We start from the raw sequence: 19,048 nt of genomic DNA, 5'->3' as shown, positions 1-19,048 counted from the left end.
TCTGATATTCGGGCCGTTTCTAGGCACATGGTCGGATGTCATATCAACGCTCCGTCCTCCATCTGTAGCTCACTGTTAATTTGAACAAACGAACGCATCACTCGTATCTTGTAGCATGCTGCTGTGGTCATGTAGTTTGGTGTCCGTGGGAGCGGCCGTTTTCTTGACGTAACATCTATGTATTTTTGAATTTTTTTATATCTATATATAGGTTGCAAAATTGTGGTTGAGACTTGATTTTCTATTTCTTCAAGTAATTTGCTGTCAGTGCTGTAGTGTATTTATGGTGATAAAGAGAAGTTGAGCATTAGACTAAGGCTAATTATATGCTGACTTAGTTCCCATTTATTATTTTTGCAAATTCTGTAAAACAAAGTCACCTTTTTAACTTCCTATCCATGGATTTCAAATGCACAACTGACTAATGGCACATTTTTAGATGGTTATCTTTTTTTGGGACAAAGTCAAACCTCAATTACGCAAACACGCAAGAAACGACTTGCTGTTATATATATATATGTAAGCTCGAACGGGAGGTATAAAACACCCTTAAGCATTATGGTTTAATAAACCATTGTAACTACAGTCAACCCACGATACTTCACGGCTCGGAAAATACTAACAGCAAGTTGCGGATTATCATAAAATTGGCGGGAATCCGGATGTTCAGGAACGCTAGGTATGACCTTTCAGACTGTTTTTTCACTAACAAATTTCATAAAAGATTTTAAAACACATTATTGTATTAATGTGACATAATGTCTAGATGAATTCACTAAGGTACCATAATGGCTGTGGGGGTGCGTCCCAAATATGCATATTTTTAAAACTTGCAAGGGGTCTTAGAACGCAACTTTGACGAGTTCCGGGGGACCACTGTATTCGCTTACTTATATCTTTATATTGGATTTTATATCTATATATTATTATCTACTGTGCATGCAACCAAATATTCAATCCTCTGTATGTATTTGGATTTAAACCTGAACTAATCATGGCACTGTCAATGTGGGGTTCTAAGGATGTTTTTTTTTTTAAACTAGTAGCCTCGTTTGACCAGGATTGCACATGCGTGTTTTAATGAACATAGTCTTTATTAAAGATTAAAATCTGTCAGCTTTTGCTGCTTCCACTTTAAACACAGATGCTGTATGAACCCTTCTGAAACTAAAAGCATTTAGCAAAACCTCCAATTTATATCTGTATGTGTATAGAACATATTCTTTTGTACAGTAAATCTGTAGTAATAAGAAGGATTATTTATTTTCAGCCAATTAAAAAGGCAATATTTTTTCTATCATCTGTACAATAAAATCTAATACTTTGCAATTAAAATAGCTAAAAGTCAGAACACTTTTATAATCAATTGAATAAATGACTGGATATTGGAAGCAAATATTTTTGCCTTATATACAGAAGTGTTACATGTAAGAAAATTGATGAAGTTATTCATTTTTTGTAACGTAATTAAATGTAATTAAACTCAGTTGTATTTTGTACACTGCTCTTAACAACACACATTGTCACCATGCAGCTTTACAGAAAGAAATAGAGTAAAAATATACATTTAATATTCATAAATGTATCTCTATTTGATAAATCATTAGAGCTGATTCACAAAGGAGAGCATAAATTCATTCAACTTAAGAAAAACTTTAAATCAACTTAAGGAAAATCTTATTCCAGACCGGTTGGTACTACACATAGAGGTTCATTAAGGGTTCTGAGTAGAAACTTCTTAGGCAACTATGAACATCTTGCTATCTGAAGAACCCTGGAAGAAGCTAGTTTTCAGTGAGTGTTGTGACAAATAAGAAATTCTCTTCATTTATATGAATGAACTGAGCTACATTTATAACCGATGCACATTGTAAATTCCTTTCAGTTTGCATTTATGAGAATGTCCTGACTTTCAATACAGAATCGTTAAAAACCCCTTAATCTCCAAGAAAACACAACCTACACTTTCATGATGACACATTTTTGCTAATGTATTCACTGCAGTTACAGAATATGAAGGGAATAAAACATCACAGCATGTAGTTATAGTAAAATACTGAATGAGGCAACAATTCAGTACACATGTGTACCTAACGCAATCCTTTTTACGTGCGGAACATGTTTAAAATCTGAGTTTTCTAAGGAAGGAATTTAGTGGCGGACCGCAAGTTTTTATTAAATTTGAAAAAACCTACACTAAAATGCCAGGGGTATAAAAAGAAACTAGAGTTAGCACAGTGACACTGTGGCTACTCACGCCATACTGGAAATACGATTTGTTTTGCGCATACATGAACCAGGAAGTGGCTAACGGCTAACGCTAAAGCTATGGTTTCTTTAGCGTTTTATGTCCAGCTTCAAGAATTTCTCTTAAAAGGAGAAAATCCTGACAATTGAGGGAGTGAATAAATGAAGTATGGAAGGATTGAATACATTTGTTAAAGTATGCTGAAATAAGTAGAACAGTGAAGTAGATTATATCTTTAAAAAAATTAATATTAAATATAAAACACACACACGCACAACTACTTTGCACACACATACACACACACACTCTTACATACACATCTGTATTACACAGGTCTTTTTTTTGGGGTGGGGGGGTGTGTAAATGTAAACTATTTAAAAAAAAATTATCCATTTATTTAATATTTAATTTGTGCCAATTTAATTAATTGCTCAATTGAAGCAATATAATAAAAATGTATTGCATAAATTAATTTATTATATTCTATATTTATAAAATATTATAAAATATTATTTATATATTATTTAACCAAGTCAGCATTTTATAATTTTTTTTAATTAAAATTCAATTCAAATGTTAATATAATAAACTTCCTTAATAAAATAACGACAAGCAATCTTATGTTTTGCATTTCTTACCTCTAACCATACAGAAATGTAATTGAACCGTGAATTTTGTGTACCGTTACTGTTATATATATATAAAATATAGTCATACTTTTTAATCCAATCATAGGTTCCTTTAATGTAGAAAGTACAAGGAATCTGTTTCTTTTATTTTAAAAACATTACAAAGGAAACACATTTGTTTCCTGACCAGCCTTTTTTTAATTTCTCATGAAGTTTATATGACAAAAAAAAAATCTCTGTTATAAAGACTTTCCTGTGGTGAAAAGTTTCAGCTTCACCTCCGGCTGTAACAATACACTGACACTAGAGACTCCTTCCTGAAATAAACATCTGATCACTCTTCTTTTTCACTGGTTTCTATGGGTTCCATGAATTTTCTTCATAGTCCCTGTAAATGAGTTGTTACTATAGAAATAAGATCTGGTTGGAACGATATAAACGCTGTGATTTTTATCGCAGCTGTAATTCCTGTTATAGGGAGTTAATCAACACCTTCTGGGCAATTGAGTATTCAACAGTGCTGAACAGAGGTGAAAACTTTTTTAAGAAGAATGCTAGTTATTCATGGTCTGATGTTCCAAATATTACATACAATTTGCTCTCTGTAGCGAGATTGTTTGATCAGACAGCTTATTAATACTAAAATACTTCAAATGCATTTATTTGTTTGAAACATGGCAACATGTTTCCTTATAGCGTATGGCACGGCTTCTCGTCTTCAATCGCTGTCTCTTTATCGCTAAACCATCTCACAGTCATTGCTGGCCAATTTACCTTGGACGTCTTGCAGAAATAAAGTGTGTTTCAGAGGTTGTTGGATAGCAGGGGAAAAAAGGGCTGCATGTTTTTCTAAAGCCCACACTGATATGTCTATTTTTAACCTGAGAAATCTTCTGGTGGTCCTGCTGCAGTGTGCTCATTATTACCAGTGCAAAGGCCAGTGTGGTCTTCATGTGTGAGCTTAGAAAAGATCATTGTCTATTATTGCAGCAATTTTCTTTCTCTTTTTTTTTTATCTTACTGTGACCACCAACTATTTCAGTCCTTATTGGATCATTTCACACCAACATTTATAGGTATTTCCCAGATCAGAGCTTTTCGGATCACTTAATCCGCTTAATGTGTGAAAGAATCATGCAGAAAATAGCGTTTTTATGGGACATATGGCAAAAAATACTATTTTAGATGAAATTCGTTTGACAATTGTCTAAGATATCTTTGGATGTGGTCAAATTAAATCTAGGAGACCCAAATCTGTTTCAGCATGACATTGTCCTTGTGCACAAAGCTTACTCAATGAAGATATGCTTTACTGGTTTGGAGTAGAGGATCTTGTAGCTATCTCTATTTGAAAACCTTTGGTATTAGATCTAACACGTACTGCACCCCAGGCCTCCTCACCTCACCTACATTGGTTCCAGACTTAACTAATGCTTTTGTAGATAAACAAGCACCACAAATTGAGTGGAGCATCGTCCCAGAAGAGTAGAGATAATTACAACTTCAAATGGGGACTAAATGTGGAATGGGACGTTCAAAAACAACATATGAATCTTATAATCAGTTGTACATAAACTTTTGTATATGTAGTTTGCCTATATATCTTTTTTTTTTTACTTTTATGTTGATATTTGGCTTTTTTCAATTAAATAGCAGTTGTAGTAATACCTAGAAACTAGTGCCTGCTGATAAACCTTTAATTTGACACCAAAGTACATCTAAAATGAGGAAAAACTAATAATGGGCAAAAAAAATAAAGTTTCTCTTTTTTTCTTGTTCTCTCTCTTTCTCTTGTAGCCTGTTGTAGCCCTTGTAGCCTGTTTAAATGCCAAAACATACGCAATTAGCACAGCAGCGAGAGCGGCGATAGCATCGCCACAAAGTGATTGTCTGATAATATTTAGTCAAGCGCTGAGTTGGGTTTCATAACAGCCCCATTGTGCCTTGATTATTCTGGCTTTTAAATAGTCCTGTTAAGAAACACCAACATTTTAAATGTTATTTTTTTATGGCTAATTGCTTGCAGTTGTTGTTGCTTTCTGCTCCTTTCTTATCAGTGATTAGCATAACAAATCCTGTGGTAATGACAGTCAAGCACTTTGTACATGTATCCGAAAGAAAATAATTCAAAGTACTTTGTGTGTGTAAAGTTTGCTGTATTGAAGTCACTCATTATTAGCTTGTCCTGACAGTTATAGCTACTAAGGTTACAATTTATTAACAAAAGTGAGCCTTTTCTGTGTGAGAAAATTCCCTCTGATTGAATATTTAGCATTCATACATTACAGTTGTCTTCTATCCGGTTGCTTCGGCACAACAATGACCAAAAATTAGTGTTTGAGTGTTTGCTTGCAACATAAATACCCTGTAATCAACTCTGTTCCCACACTTTGCTTTTTTTTTTTTTTTTTTTTTTTTTTTACACGACTGCTTTCAATCTTTTATATAAATCCGCGGAATGACATTTGGATCGTCTTTGCTGTAATATTTTCCGTTCTTCCTGAAATGTGTGTTCCAACTGAGTTTGGGCCCATTGGAGAAAGAAGTGGTCATGGCCATGGTACAAAAATTTCCTGTTTATTTAATTTTTATTTATAATATTTTCTGACCACATTTTAACTCGAGAATTCGAAAATCTGACCAAAGATGTCGAAAAAAAGCTAGAAAAGACGAAATTAGATTACTAAATCAATCTAGATCCAATTGAATTGAACTCGAAATTGTCCAATATTTATTAAACTCTATTTAATTACTTATTGTTTATACACCTTTCTAGCATTGCCTATGAGTGTTCTATCTATAGGGCGTATTGGATTTATCCTTAAAGTATGCCTACTTGTAATAGAGCTAAAGCTACTACAAACCCAAAGCTGATTCCTTTCCAATCACAGCAGATTCTGAAGTGTTTTAGACCTCTTATACCACATTGGTTTGGCAAAGATTTTATGACGCGTCATCCCTTATATCTATTTATTTAGTTCTGGTTGATTTTGTGGATTATGTACTATCATTATGTTACTTGTCATATCATTACAAAACCCAAAAGCACAAGCTGGTCTTTTTTTTCTTAAGACTTCACCTTAAAAAAAGCCTCCTGGCAAATCACTGGAAACTTCTGCCATAAGTGTTTACAGAAAGCTTCAAAATATCAGTAATTGCACATTACTTTGTTAAATAAACAGCACACAGACACACACAAAAAAATTACCCCTAGACTGTGATTATGGCATTATGAGTGTCTCTAAAATGATGAAGAATTAGAAATATTTTTTTTTTAGATAAACCTCAGATTTGAATTACAGCCTGATATAAAATAAAACTAAACAAAACAAAAAAAAAAAACAAGAAAAGTAACAAATCCGATTGGCAGATTTGAGTGGAACTGTAATATTATCAGTGATGGATGAAGTAGATCAGTCTTCTTAAGTAAAAGTACAAATCCCCTGCTTATATGACTATTTAAAGTATAATATGTCTGCTAGTGTAAAAAAAAAAAACACCTTTAATAGGCTTAAGAATGTAATGTAGCATTACTGAACTATGCAAAAAAATAATCACTTATGCTGATCCGTGTTCCATTCCCCTGCACATCAATGCTTTTTCAGGAATGAGTTTTCTATTCTTACAGGGACACAGTGAGAGAACGCGTACTGAACAGTGGGGTTACCAGCACCTGTGGTCTCGTGACAGATTCTCAATTTATTATTCACTCTACATGCAATGTTACGAAGGGGTTTGTGTAAGAAAATATTTGATGAACAGTGACCTAAACTAGTACATTCAGGAGTATGTTTGTTCTACAGAGATTTAAAGTTAGAACCCTTGAAACACCACTGCACAGACCTAAAGTTTGCGTCTACTGGATTGGGATCACGTAGGATAAAATGTCCACCAAATAATACATTTAAGTAACGTTATTCTTGCTACCGTAACAATAGCAATAATCATCGTTATATGCAGTCAGACCCCGAGCTACGACCATTTCTAAAATACGACAGTCACCTCCGGCTCAACTCCGAATCGTATTTTCTTCTTATTTATATCTTATTTTTTATTTACATTATTTGTCAGTCGATTCTTACATTTATTACAATTTATACTCAGTGGTGCACAGGTTAACTGAGGCCCATTATCAAGTAGGAGTACTTTATCAGCAAAGTAGCGAGGAACATAATTTTTCTTTTTTTGTTTGTTTTTTTAAATGTAATGGACAAAGACATCCTCTACATTTGCATGCGTTGAACTTTGTGGTAAGTTTGGTTAAAAACCGCATATGGCTGAAAAGGTCAGGTGTCCCAATACTTTTGCTTGTATATTATATTATGCATTCAGATGTAGTGAAGTAAAAGTTTCCCACAATAACAAAAACAACATGACAAGGTAGAAATATTTGGATAATGTAGTAGTTAAGTTCAGTAGCGAAGAATAAACTGTTTCCTGTTTGCTTTCCACCACTAGGTATAAATTGTAATAAACATAAGAATCGTTCGGTCGACTATATAACGTATATAATGAGTTTCTATTGCGTTCGATTCTTAGCAAGAATAATGTTACTTATTTTGTATTCGTTGTACGTTTCATCCAAAGTGATCACAATCCACATATGGTTGTGGATTAAGGGTTTCACTTTAAAGCTCTACAGCACAAACAATATGGCCCATGAGTCCTGAATGCACTAGTTTAAGTCAATGTACTCATACTTTTGTCACAAACTCCCCTCGTAATGTTGCATATAGAGTAACGCAACGTTGTTGTAATGTCACGGCAAGGTAATGACTGTCAGAGCTTGTTCAGCTTTCCTGGCCTTGGCATTCCATTCATTTCTGCCTGCCGAAAACAGGCTTGACCCTGGAGCTCATATTGTCCCAGCTGTTTTTTTTGTTTTTTTTCTTCCCCCTCACCTGCTAGTTTACCTTTGAGAAATAATGACTCACTGGAATGAAACTGCTTTTGGATATTTATGGTCCTGCAGTGTTATTCTTGGGGTTGGTTTTATGTATGGTTTTAGGTATGGCCTCGTGTTTAAAACTGAAAATAACAAGAGATCCTTAATGGAGATTCTTAATCAAACTGAAAGACTTTCTCAAAAATCACTTTGAATTACAACGGAAGACAAACCGCGAAGAAACGATGTCTTTGTCTTTTTTTACTTTTTTGTCTTTGAAAGATTCGGAAACGTTTTGTAAGCAAATGTCAAGTGGTTGGATAAACGGAGGTGTGAAGCTGGTGGGTTTTTTTTTTCTTTCCCTTTTTTTTTCAGTGGGTCTGTATGTGCCTGTGTGCAAGTCTGCAACTGCAAAGTCCAAGAATTCCATTAGGAAAAGAGTCTCTCTCACACACACACACACACACACACACACACACACACACACACACACACACACACACACACACACACACACACACACACACACACACACACACGCAGACATGCACACACAGACACGCACATACATAAGCCCACAAACAACGAACCTCAGCTTTTAAGAATTGCACTGTGGCCATGTGTGTTTAATTGACAATAAGTGAACCATCTCCATTCATTTCTGCGAGCGTTTACCTTGCCTTTCTTTGTGGATTTATCTTGGTGGATGTCCAGGAGACAGTGGGATGACTTGGCATGAGTCACTCTGCATAGACTGGAAGTTTTAGGGTTTAAGTGGTGGACTGGGGCCTGGATTTATTATTTTTTTGCCCTAACATTCAAAGAAAAGGCTGCTTACTGGGAGTCCAGCCCACTAATTTAAATAATGCCTATAGATTCAACAGCTGAAGGGAAAATCCAGCATAGGCATGTATATGTGACCTGCTTCTTGGGTTTGAGTTGAATTTAAATCCCAATTTTGTGCTTTGTATAATGCTTTAAAGCATCTTAGCTTGATACTGATCATATATATTTGATGCTTTGAATGGAGGAGCCTGATTCAACAAGCAATCTTCTCATGAGTATGAAACGAGGATCATGCCATTTTTAGTTATGTGGGGGTGCACTGAGTGTGTCTGATTGATGTCTGATTTCACATCGAATCACGTGGTTTTGTCCCAATAAGTTTATTAAACAGCCTATTATTATTATAGTGCTGTAAATGAAAATGTCAAAAGAGCTTTTAATAAATATTTTTAACGTGCATAAATATATGCAACTCCCCTGTGACCAATTTAAGTTTCATTTTCCATGATCCGTGACCGACACAGGAGCATCTCGGAGGCAGGCATTTAAATATTTAACACTACCTGAAAATCTGATGAATATTTAACAAATATCTGGAAGATTCTTTACAGGTACATTCTGTTCTAATTTAATTATTTAAAATTATTTTTGTCTACTGCAGTAGCATTAGATTTTCCCTTTACTTGAGATCCAAAACCTGGTCCAGCATGACAATACCCCTGTGTACAAATCCAGCTCCAGATCCGTGAAGATATGCTTTACATGGAATGGAGTGGAAGATGCTGACAGCCCCCCCCAGGCCTCCTCTAGTCTTTTCCTACACCCTTGTGGTTGAATGAGCACAAGCCTCAACAAACACACTCCAACATCTATCGGAACATCACTCCAGAAGAGTTGAGGTTATTGTAACAGCAAACTAAATGTGGAATGGGTTTTTCAAAAGCACGCGTCATTCTTTCAGATCAGGTGTCCACAAATCTTTTTAACTCACACAAATCTTCTGTATGGCTGCAGTGTCTCTGTTTTTAACTGTCTTATGTTATTTTTTTTGTTCATTAAATATTGCCTTTGTGTACTTACTGTCGTGCCCCAGTTAGTTTTCTGTAGTTCTGTGTTTTGTGTTACTTTTTTGTTAATTTATGTTGTCTTATGTAGCATCTTGGTCCTGGAGGAATAGTGTTTCGTTTCACTGTGTACTACACTGTATATGGTTGGAAGGACAATGAAAGCCTACTTGACTTGACTTGAAACCTTTGTATGTAAATATAGTATATTCTTACAGGTGGTAATTTGATCTGGTGAAAATGTTCAAATGCTTGAAAGAAATCATAGGGTGTTTTTAGGTCTATTGCTGCTCTATACAATCCTATTAATGATATTGAATTATGAGAATACTATACTAATTATACTGAGACATCTATCATTTGTATATTCACTATGTACAACTTTTGCACAGTTGTACATACATTTCACATATTCCATATTTCAAATGTTTTACGCATATCGTGCCATACACACACGTATTTGTTGTACATTATTATTTAAGAAGATTGATCCTTTTTATATTACTGTACATATTTTTGCATATTTTACTGCACTTGACAGTTTGCACAATTGCTACGATTTGCACTTCTAGTAGATCTATCTATCTATCTATCTATCTATCTATCTATCTATCTATCTATCTATCTATCTATCTATCTATCTATCTATCTATCTATCTATCTATCTATCTATCTATCTGTTCTAAATGTACCTTAAATGAATAATTTTAAGGTTTTTAATTCTCTAATCAACATAGGCATGAAAAAATATGGATGCTTTATGCAAATGCGTGTTTATTATTAGTAAAATCAAACTCAACATAGAGCATGAAGACAAAATATTCTTGTAAATGTTTTTGAGTAGAATATTTCATTACTCTTTCCACTTCTGAGAGTTATATATGTATTAGGGCTGTCAAAATGAACGTGTTAATAACACGTTAATAACACGTTATTGCAAATTCATTTTAACTTTTAATAAAAATAATTTTTAATGAGCGATTTGCCCATTCGACCTTCTTTGCAACACACATTTATTCACAACATAATTTCTTTACTCAGATATAAAAATAAAAAAAGCTTCACAGAAAATAATTTTTAATCATTTAATCATCAAGAATTTGTTTTACTGAAGTCTCAAATCAAGCACTTAAATCCGCCAAGATGCACACATCCGGCAATTAAAACCGTCCGTGTGGAAACATAGCAAAAGTTCTGTTTTGTGTCCTAATGATTTAGGTAATTTAAAACACCATAATTACTTTAAAACACTTAAAAGAATATTTTGTCTTTATGCTCTATGTTGAGTTCGGTTTCACTAATAATAAACATGCATTTGCATAAAGCAGCAATATTTGTTAATGTTGATTAGAGTATTAAAAACTAAAAAAGTATTAATTTAATGTACATTTAGAACAGATAAAAATGTGTGATTAATTTGCGATTAATTCGGAGTGAAATCATGACAGCCATGCGATTAATCGTGATTAAATATTTTAATCGACTGACTGGTTTTTGTGTAGAGAACCTTGTCCTAAGCACAGATCACCAACAGCAGTGTTTGCAAAATTACTCTTTTAAAAGAAACACATGATGGGCAATTTGTGGCACAGTCAGATTTTCAAAACTATAAAATAACTATACATTTTGTTATAGTTAATAATCTCGTGGCCTCTGTTCACCGTCTCTCTCATGTCATGACGCCTCTCCTACTTTCCCCACAGTTGCGTACATCTGCGGACCTCTTCAGACGTTCCTTAAATTCATGCAAAGCTTCGAGGAGGACGTGGAGAACCCGGAAGACTTTGCCATCTTCTACCTGGATGCGTTTGGTGAAAGCCTCGGTGGTGAAATGCACCGGCCGTGGCAGAACTCAACTGTGCAGTGGAAGGATCCAATTAAGCTCTTTCAGGTACATCTGTGTGTAGGGGGTTTAACTGTCCGACAACATTACACCACTTTGATAAACATGAAACACAAAGTCAGTCTGCACCACAGAAGCAAAAAGTACAGAAAAGTGGGGAAAAAAGGAAAAAGAGAAAAAAGTTCAGAGAAAGAAAGAAGGAAATGAAGAAGAAGCTTTAGGTTACACAGGTAAAAAATAGTCTAAGAGAGAAAAGTGAAAGAGAGAAAGGAAGATAAATAAAAACTGGAACTAGACAAGCGGGAGACAAAGAAAGAGAGATTGAAAGGGAGAGAAAGTTTTTAAAAAAGTGTGGAAAAACAAGAATTAAAGCATCAAAAAGACAAAAGGGATTTGAAAGAAGAAAGGAGAGGGACACTGAGAATACGACATAAAGGAAGCAGGAGAAAGATGGAAAGAAAGCATCAGAATATGGAAGATGAGGAAGGAAGAGAAGGGAGTTAGTAAGTAAGTAAGAATGAAAAGAGGGGAAGACAGACAGACAGACAGACAGACAGAGACACAAAGAAACAAACATACAGACAAAAAATAACAACAAAACAACAAGAAAAACTGAGGGAAAATGGGAAAGAGGATGAGACTTTAATTAAAAAAAAAAGGAAGAAGATTTTCTTACATTTATTGCTGCTAAGTACTTTTTATCCCTTTATAGTTACATTTAAAGTTGTGGTTCATGAGGCAGGATCGTTAGTGTAATTGCTGCTCTGACCGATGTGATTTGAGAATTCAACAGTGATGTGGTATAAATGTGTTTATGTATTTAAAGTAGTGCACTTTGTTTCTGTTTCTATAAACAGAATGTTGACCTTTAGTATTTTTGACTCTGCTGGAACATTTCACTTGTCCCGTCTTTCCTTTTTCTAGTCCGTATTCGTCATAACGTACCGGGAGCCAGACAATCCAGAATACGCAGATTTCCAAACTGAACTCCACAAGAGAACGACGCAGGACTTTAACATCGACCTGGAACCGTCTTTGGTAAGAGAGCGCCCGATCTTTAAATTCCCTGCTGCAATCCAAACAGCACTAAATAAACAATGAAGCAAATATGTGCACGACGATTTGTGCGTGTTGACTTTCGCTCGCTAACCTTGAGACTGCCGGGAAAGCGGCGCAGGATGAGCAGTAAATCGATAGGAAGTTCAGTCCAAGTCTGTTCACGTGAAGGACGTCGGAGGTCCGCCGTGTTTTTTCCCCAGTGCCCAGTGAAGCGTGCTGCTCTTTCTCCAGCCGCCGCATTCAGTCGCTGATCAGATATGACACCTACAAACCGTGGAAACAAGAGTTTGGCTTCCTCATGTCAGGCTCATTTTCCGGAATCAGCTGTGCTCGAGGATAAATATAGCAGACAAAGCGGCTGAAACCCAAGAACTGTTCATACTGAAAATATGGCTTAGAGGCATGCAAATACGAAAAAAAAAAAAAGTTGCATTTAAGAATGAAGCTAACAGTAACATAGTCAGTAACGTAATACACATCTTACAAATCATTACATACATACATTATACTTAGAATATTGACATGGCATGCAAAAACTGACATTTTTTTCCCTGGCTGTTTCAGATGGATTTTATTGCCGGGTGTTTCCATGATGGCTTCATGCTCTACATGAAGGCCCTGATTGAGGTTTTAGCAGACGGCGTGTCTCAGAACGACGGTGTCAGTGTCATCGCGAAGATGCAGAACCGCAGGATCTGGGGTACGTCCCGTTTTCGTTCCTCTGCTCAGACTTAAAAAAAAAACCCACCATGTTACGTTGAGTGACTGCTCTCTAGATACAAACAAACAAAACACGCAATGGATAGTGTGGAGGAAGAGAGAATGAGAGAGAGGGACTCTGTGTAGCTGTGATTGAGATGTGAAAGCCGGTCTCTGGCCAGCATCGGCCGGCAAACGTGCAGAAAATGTGTTTCTAATACGCGGCCCATCTGTCGAAACTTGTCGTAGGAATAAAGTTGAGACATGAACTTTCTCCGAGTTGATCGGTGCCAAAAGTGTGCTGGAGCCAGGCATAATACCGAGTGCAGGGTTCACGCTGTAGAGATAGCTTAGTGCTTGTATTTCAGCATCTTACAGAGTCAAATCTCTAAAACGAACAATTCGGCTTTCATATTCAGTTCAGCTTATTCGGACGGATGACGGGATCAGTATAGAACGTATCCTTTAACGCTGTTGTCAATATTCACATTTCTTAAATTCCCAGGATTCACATTTCTTCCTCCTTGTAATTACATATTGTTTCTATTAGTTCTCCTGCAGTTCCTGAGAAACAGTTGTAAAATTTATTACAAATGAACACAAATCGTTTAAATATTGTTTGGATTTAAATCAATACAAATTGCAATTTCCGCTGATTTAATCTAATCTGTGTTTCAGGAGTGACAGGCCTCATTAGTACAGATAAAAGCAATGCCAGGTTAACAGACTTCAGCCTCTGGGCCATGACCAACCTGGAAACTGGACAGTATGCGGTAAGTTCAGCAAATAAATCCTTGTCCCTATAGTTATTATTGATTAAAGCTCAGGCCTGTTTGCGTGCCAACAGTGCATTCGGGGAAAAGATCGCGTTGCAAATTTCAGCCTTAGTTTAACGACATGATCGGAACTGCACTGTATATGGGACCTCATTTCATCCCCCTGTTTTAATGGAATAAAAAGTACTAGTTTGGAAAAGGAAATTATTTTAGGCACCATTATTTAGTTTTTATATTGGAAAATAATTCCAAATCGTAAAATGGTGAAAGAATATAATTAATTAGTGAGTGTTTATTTAGCATTTATTTCATTCAGAAAGCAATTTTTTTGTTGCTTTTTTTTTGTCTGTTTTGTGATAAGGGTGCACAAATATTTGCACTCACCTGTAGGTTTAATTGATTCTTATGAGGTCTTCAATTTGTTAAATCTCTTCATATAAGAAAATATATGTACTTGTATACATGCCCACATTTATTTTCTCAGTGGAATAATACAGTGCCACCAGCAAAACCAAAAACATGTTAAAGATAGATAAATAAATAAATAAACAAACAAACAAACAAAATAATGACAGAAATGGTTTTTATTGACCATAACATGCTCTTTTCTGATTAGTTGGAGGGAAAAAAAAAATTTATTTCTACTCGTTAAGTGGAAAGAATACAGAAAATAAACAGAGTTAATAGAGAATTGATTAAAAGAAAGAAAGAAAGAAAGAAAGAAAGAAAGAAAGAAAGAGGGAGGGAAGTATGAGACTGACTATTAAGAAAAAAGGGAACCTGAGAAACAACATTTTTTTATGATTTATTAAATCCTTACACTAAGTAATTTTTATCCCTTTATGGTTACATTTAATTTTGTGGCAAAAAATGATGTAACTTTCAAACAGTTTTTAGTTTTCACATGAATATATTTAATAGTGTGCAAATATGACTGCGTATCTAAAATAACCTGAATGACCTTGACAAAAATAAACACACAAGATATCAGTAGATTCATTTAGGAATCATTTTAGATTCATCTTTGCAGCAAACAAAGAATTCTTATTATTTTTATTTGTGTTTTTGTCTGTCCGTTTGTGGTTATGGTGTCTTTGGTTCTTCTTTTGTGTGTTTGGGTTTTTTTCCTTCTAGCTATGCTGCTGTGTTATTTGTTGTTTGTTTGTTTGTTTGTTTGTTTGTTTGTTTGTTTGTTTGTTTGTTTGTTGTGTCTGGTTTTGCTGTTATGTCTGGTTTTTCTGACGTGTTGTCTTTTTCTGTTGTTTTTTGGATTTAGTTTTTGTTCATATTCTGTCATGTCTCTGCTGCTGGTGTTGTGTCTTTGATCTTTTAGTGTATTTTGGATTTTGCTGTCTTGCTTTTCTGGTTGGTTTTGTCTGGTATTTCTGTTGTGTCTTTAATTTTGCTGTCTTGTTTTTTGTTTTTCTGTGTCTGGTTTTTCTGTGATGTCTTTGATTTTTGCTGTCTCTTTTTTTGGTCTGTTGCTGTGCTTTTGATTTGCCGTAATTTCTTTGAAATTGAGAGTAACTTGTAAGAGTAACTTGGGCTACGCCACACACTTCGCGTTTGCACTATGGGGCCTGTTTGCAGCGCACGGCTTCACTTTGGATGGGTGGATTGTGCGGGTGGATTTTTTCACACGGAAGAAAACATGAAGAAAACAGCAGCTCATACGGTTCTCATTTTCCTTTTAGAGCGTCCCGAGTAAACAGCTGAGTGTATTTACACCGTTGGTGATTAAACTTCAGCGTAATGTGTAGGTGTTCCTTCTTTTTATGGGTGTTTTCCTGAAGATAAACAGGGTTGTGGACGTGAAGCGCTAAGAAGCATCTGTAACCTATTAGGAATGTTGATTGGAGACATTGCTAATTATTTTACTCAATGCAGTTCCTTAGTAAAGTCATTGGTAAGGCTGAAAGGTGAAAGACACTTCTGTATAGGCAGGAGAAAAACAATCCAAGAGAACTTTCATGGAAAAAACAACGGGTTAGGTGGGTCAAGAATGCCTGATTTATATTCTTGGACAAGGCCTGTAGCTCTCTAGGCTGAATCCTTTTAACAGATCTGCTGCACACTGTGCATCCAACCTGAAGCCTGAAGCACAGGTATAGCAATCAACTATAGTGTTAGATTAAACCCCAAGCCCCCACCTTACCATGTTGCCATAGTTACCTTATATATATATTAGAGATTGCATTTGGTTTGTGATCTTTTTAAGAAAAATCATCTACAAAGCACTTTTACCACTGAAGAAGCAGATCTAAAAGCTTGGTAAATCAGCTTTCTGTAAAAAGAAAAACAAGTATTATATTCTCTAATGCCAGTTTTTATGTTGAAATGTATTAAATGGGATTATGACATGAGTTAGGTCGGGTAATCAGTTGTGTCTTTCTTTGGAATACGTATTTTTTAAGGGGCTCATTGCATAATAATGGATTAACCATTAAACTGTTATATTCTAAGGATATCCTTAGGTTACTTATTCAAATATTTATTTCTCAAAATTTCCTTATTTTAGATTGATCTGCTAATTATTGCAATATAATCTATTTCCTTGGGTTCCTCGTTGAATATCTGTAGGTTATTGACTGGAATATGTATTCAAATTTCTATGGTTTATTTATTAGAATATGACTTTATTTTCGTTTTATGGCACACTCTTATGTAAAATATGTGCTGTGAGTCTCGTATGGACTTTATTTTACTGTATAATTACATTTTATTGAAGTTCTGTTGGTTTTATAGGAATTTCAGGTGCTGGAGGGTGCTTCTTGTGAATCCCAGAGACTTTCTGTGCTTGAGATGTTTGTCATGGAAGACTTTATAGAAGTGGCTGTATACAATAACTAACAGATTTCAAAATGATTCCAATGGATATTGTCAGTAGTTGGTTATGATCGGGTAGAACTTTTGCTTATTTTCTAGTTTTTATCCCTCAGCTTGAGGTAATGTATATCTGGAGTTTTACAACTTCTCCTAGCTTCTGGTTTAGATTTCTCAGGGTTCTCACCTCTCAATGCTAGCAATCTAGTTTGAAGGTGTAAAATGGTTTACTGTACATAAATGAATAATCATGTCCATAAATATATTTCTAATAAAGTTTTCTTTGAATTTTTTTTTTTTAAATACTACACTGTTATATATATTTTACAAACTAGAGAAAATGATTTTCCTATATAGGTGGTTGGTGACTATAATGGAACCACTAAGGACATTATGTGGTCAGCTACAGAGAGGATTCACTGGCCGAAGGGCTGCCCACCAATTGATGACCCTAGGTGTCTGGACGCGTGTGAAAGTAAGGGGTTAATCTTGAGTCTTAAATTTTTGTGATTTGCACCATAAGTATGATTATTAGGAAGTAGACGGACAGTTAATCTTATAATATATGGTTAACATTTACATTAAAAATTATACAGATTTTTTTCTTTCTTTTTCTTTTGATTATTATTATTTTTTTTTTTTTCAGATGTGAATCATTTTATGGTTCAGATGTTTTTTTGCACTACTAAGACTAGTGTTGTTCCACTTTTGGAGCAGACATAACATGATTTAAATTGCCAAGATTTTAATTTGTTACTTTGACTTTTTGTTTAGAGTTTTGCAAGCGATTGGGAGTTTTCCCAATCCACTAAATTATTTGGCATTTATTTAGTCTGATATGTGTGAGTCACCAAATCTGATGTGGCAGTAAATCTATATCTGATTATTTAGGAAAATCGAGTCTCAGGCAAGAGATTTCTATTCAGCTACACTCTTAGAAGAAATGTTTAGAACTATTACCCAAATTATGTCTTGAACTCTAGTTTACACATTTGCATTGAGTTTATAGTTGCATGCGTATCACGTAAATTGAACTGAATCTGAAACCGATTAGAATTAATCTAATGAAATCGAGAATAAAACCCAAATCATTCAGACTGAACTCGAGGTGTGGGATGTGAATTTTTTTTACAGCCTGATGATGTTTAACATTCTTTACTTTCCAACCTGTGATAGACAGAGTGAAGTGTAAATATCGCTTTCCTTTTTTTCCAGACCAAATTCCCGTCCTCGGAATTGTTGCTGTAGGCTCCGGTCTCGCCCTCATCATTTTCGGAATGTCAAGCTTTCTCATTTACAGGTACGTTTTTCTGGCTCTTGATTTGGCAGATGTCGCAGGTTACTTTTAATTATAAAAACAAAACAGGAAGGAATAGAAAAAAGGAATGGATGGGAATCTCAGGAGAGATTTTAGGCGGAGGTCCTGTAGATCCCAGAATTTACAAAATGTACAAGATTTATGTTGAAATGTGGAGAGCCTAAATAGTTTAAAGCTGGAATGTATAAACACTAACAGCATTCTGGCACAGAGGAAATAGAAGATCTAGAAGATGTGCATCGGTTTCGCACGAGAACTTTTCAGCCTTATTATCGATACGTGGATAAGGTCATGCTCTTTTTCTATCCGAACCTGTAAATAAGTTGCGTTCGCTGAAACAAGTAGCTGGGGAGCAAGTTTAGTTTAAATGCTTTTAAAGCCTGTTTGCACTATGGGGTAAATATTTATGTACACAGATCATACTCTAAATATTGTCATTTTTAGTTTCGGAAGTCTTTTCTGAAGTCAGAACATACTACTGTACATACACAGAAATAAACTCACACTAATTCTGAATCATGGTGCGTTGTTAAAAAATATTTTTTTAATGATTTTTTTATTATATATATTATAATTAAATTAATAATAAAATCTCATAGCATGTATCAATAGTAGCAATTACTCTCCTATGTATACATTATAGAGGTGTTGCATAGCTGTAACTTTTGCTAATACCAGTTGCCAGTGACTTTTTGGGGGGAAAACATGGATCACATTTAGTTATTTTTTTAAGTCAGAATATGGATATACATGTTTATATTGCATATATTTAACATATAAGACTTGTAATGGTTGTATAACGGTGTAATTAAATATTTTGTTAAATGTCTTCGAATGGCAACTCAATTTATCCATATCCATGATCCGTGGATCAGCACTGCACCTCAGTGTTTGCATTCTCACCTTTTCACCAACGTC

At 35.0% G+C, this 19,048-nt stretch overlaps 1 protein-coding gene across 5 annotated transcripts in view; it reads left to right on the top strand.

Moving 5' to 3' along the window:
* Positions 1-19,048, top strand: part of npr2 (natriuretic peptide receptor 2) — a 50,068-nt gene that overhangs the window by 6,114 nt on the left and 24,906 nt on the right. For all 5 annotated transcript variants that reach the window (XR_014531751.1, XR_014531752.1, XR_014531753.1 and 2 more), the window contains exons 2-7: positions 11,316-11,503; positions 12,380-12,493; positions 13,079-13,214; positions 13,892-13,986; positions 17,170-17,287; positions 18,028-18,112. Coding sequence is in view for 2 of the 5 variants with exons in the window: in XM_083531073.1 (XP_083387199.1) it covers positions 11,316-11,503; positions 12,380-12,493; positions 13,079-13,214; positions 13,892-13,986; positions 17,170-17,287; positions 18,028-18,112 (736 nt within the window). In the remaining 3 variants the exon portion in view is untranslated. The remainder of the gene's footprint in view (positions 1-11,315; positions 11,504-12,379; positions 12,494-13,078; positions 13,215-13,891; positions 13,987-17,169; positions 17,288-18,027; positions 18,113-19,048) is intronic.

The sequence above is a fragment of the Silurus aristotelis genome (genome assembly GCF_946808225.1).
Source record: "Silurus aristotelis genome assembly, chromosome: 26".
In the NCBI taxonomy this organism is placed as follows: domain Eukaryota; kingdom Metazoa; phylum Chordata; class Actinopteri; order Siluriformes; family Siluridae; genus Silurus; species Silurus aristotelis.
Note: the sequence above shows the minus strand (reverse complement) of the source record. Positions and strands in the feature narration are given on the sequence as shown.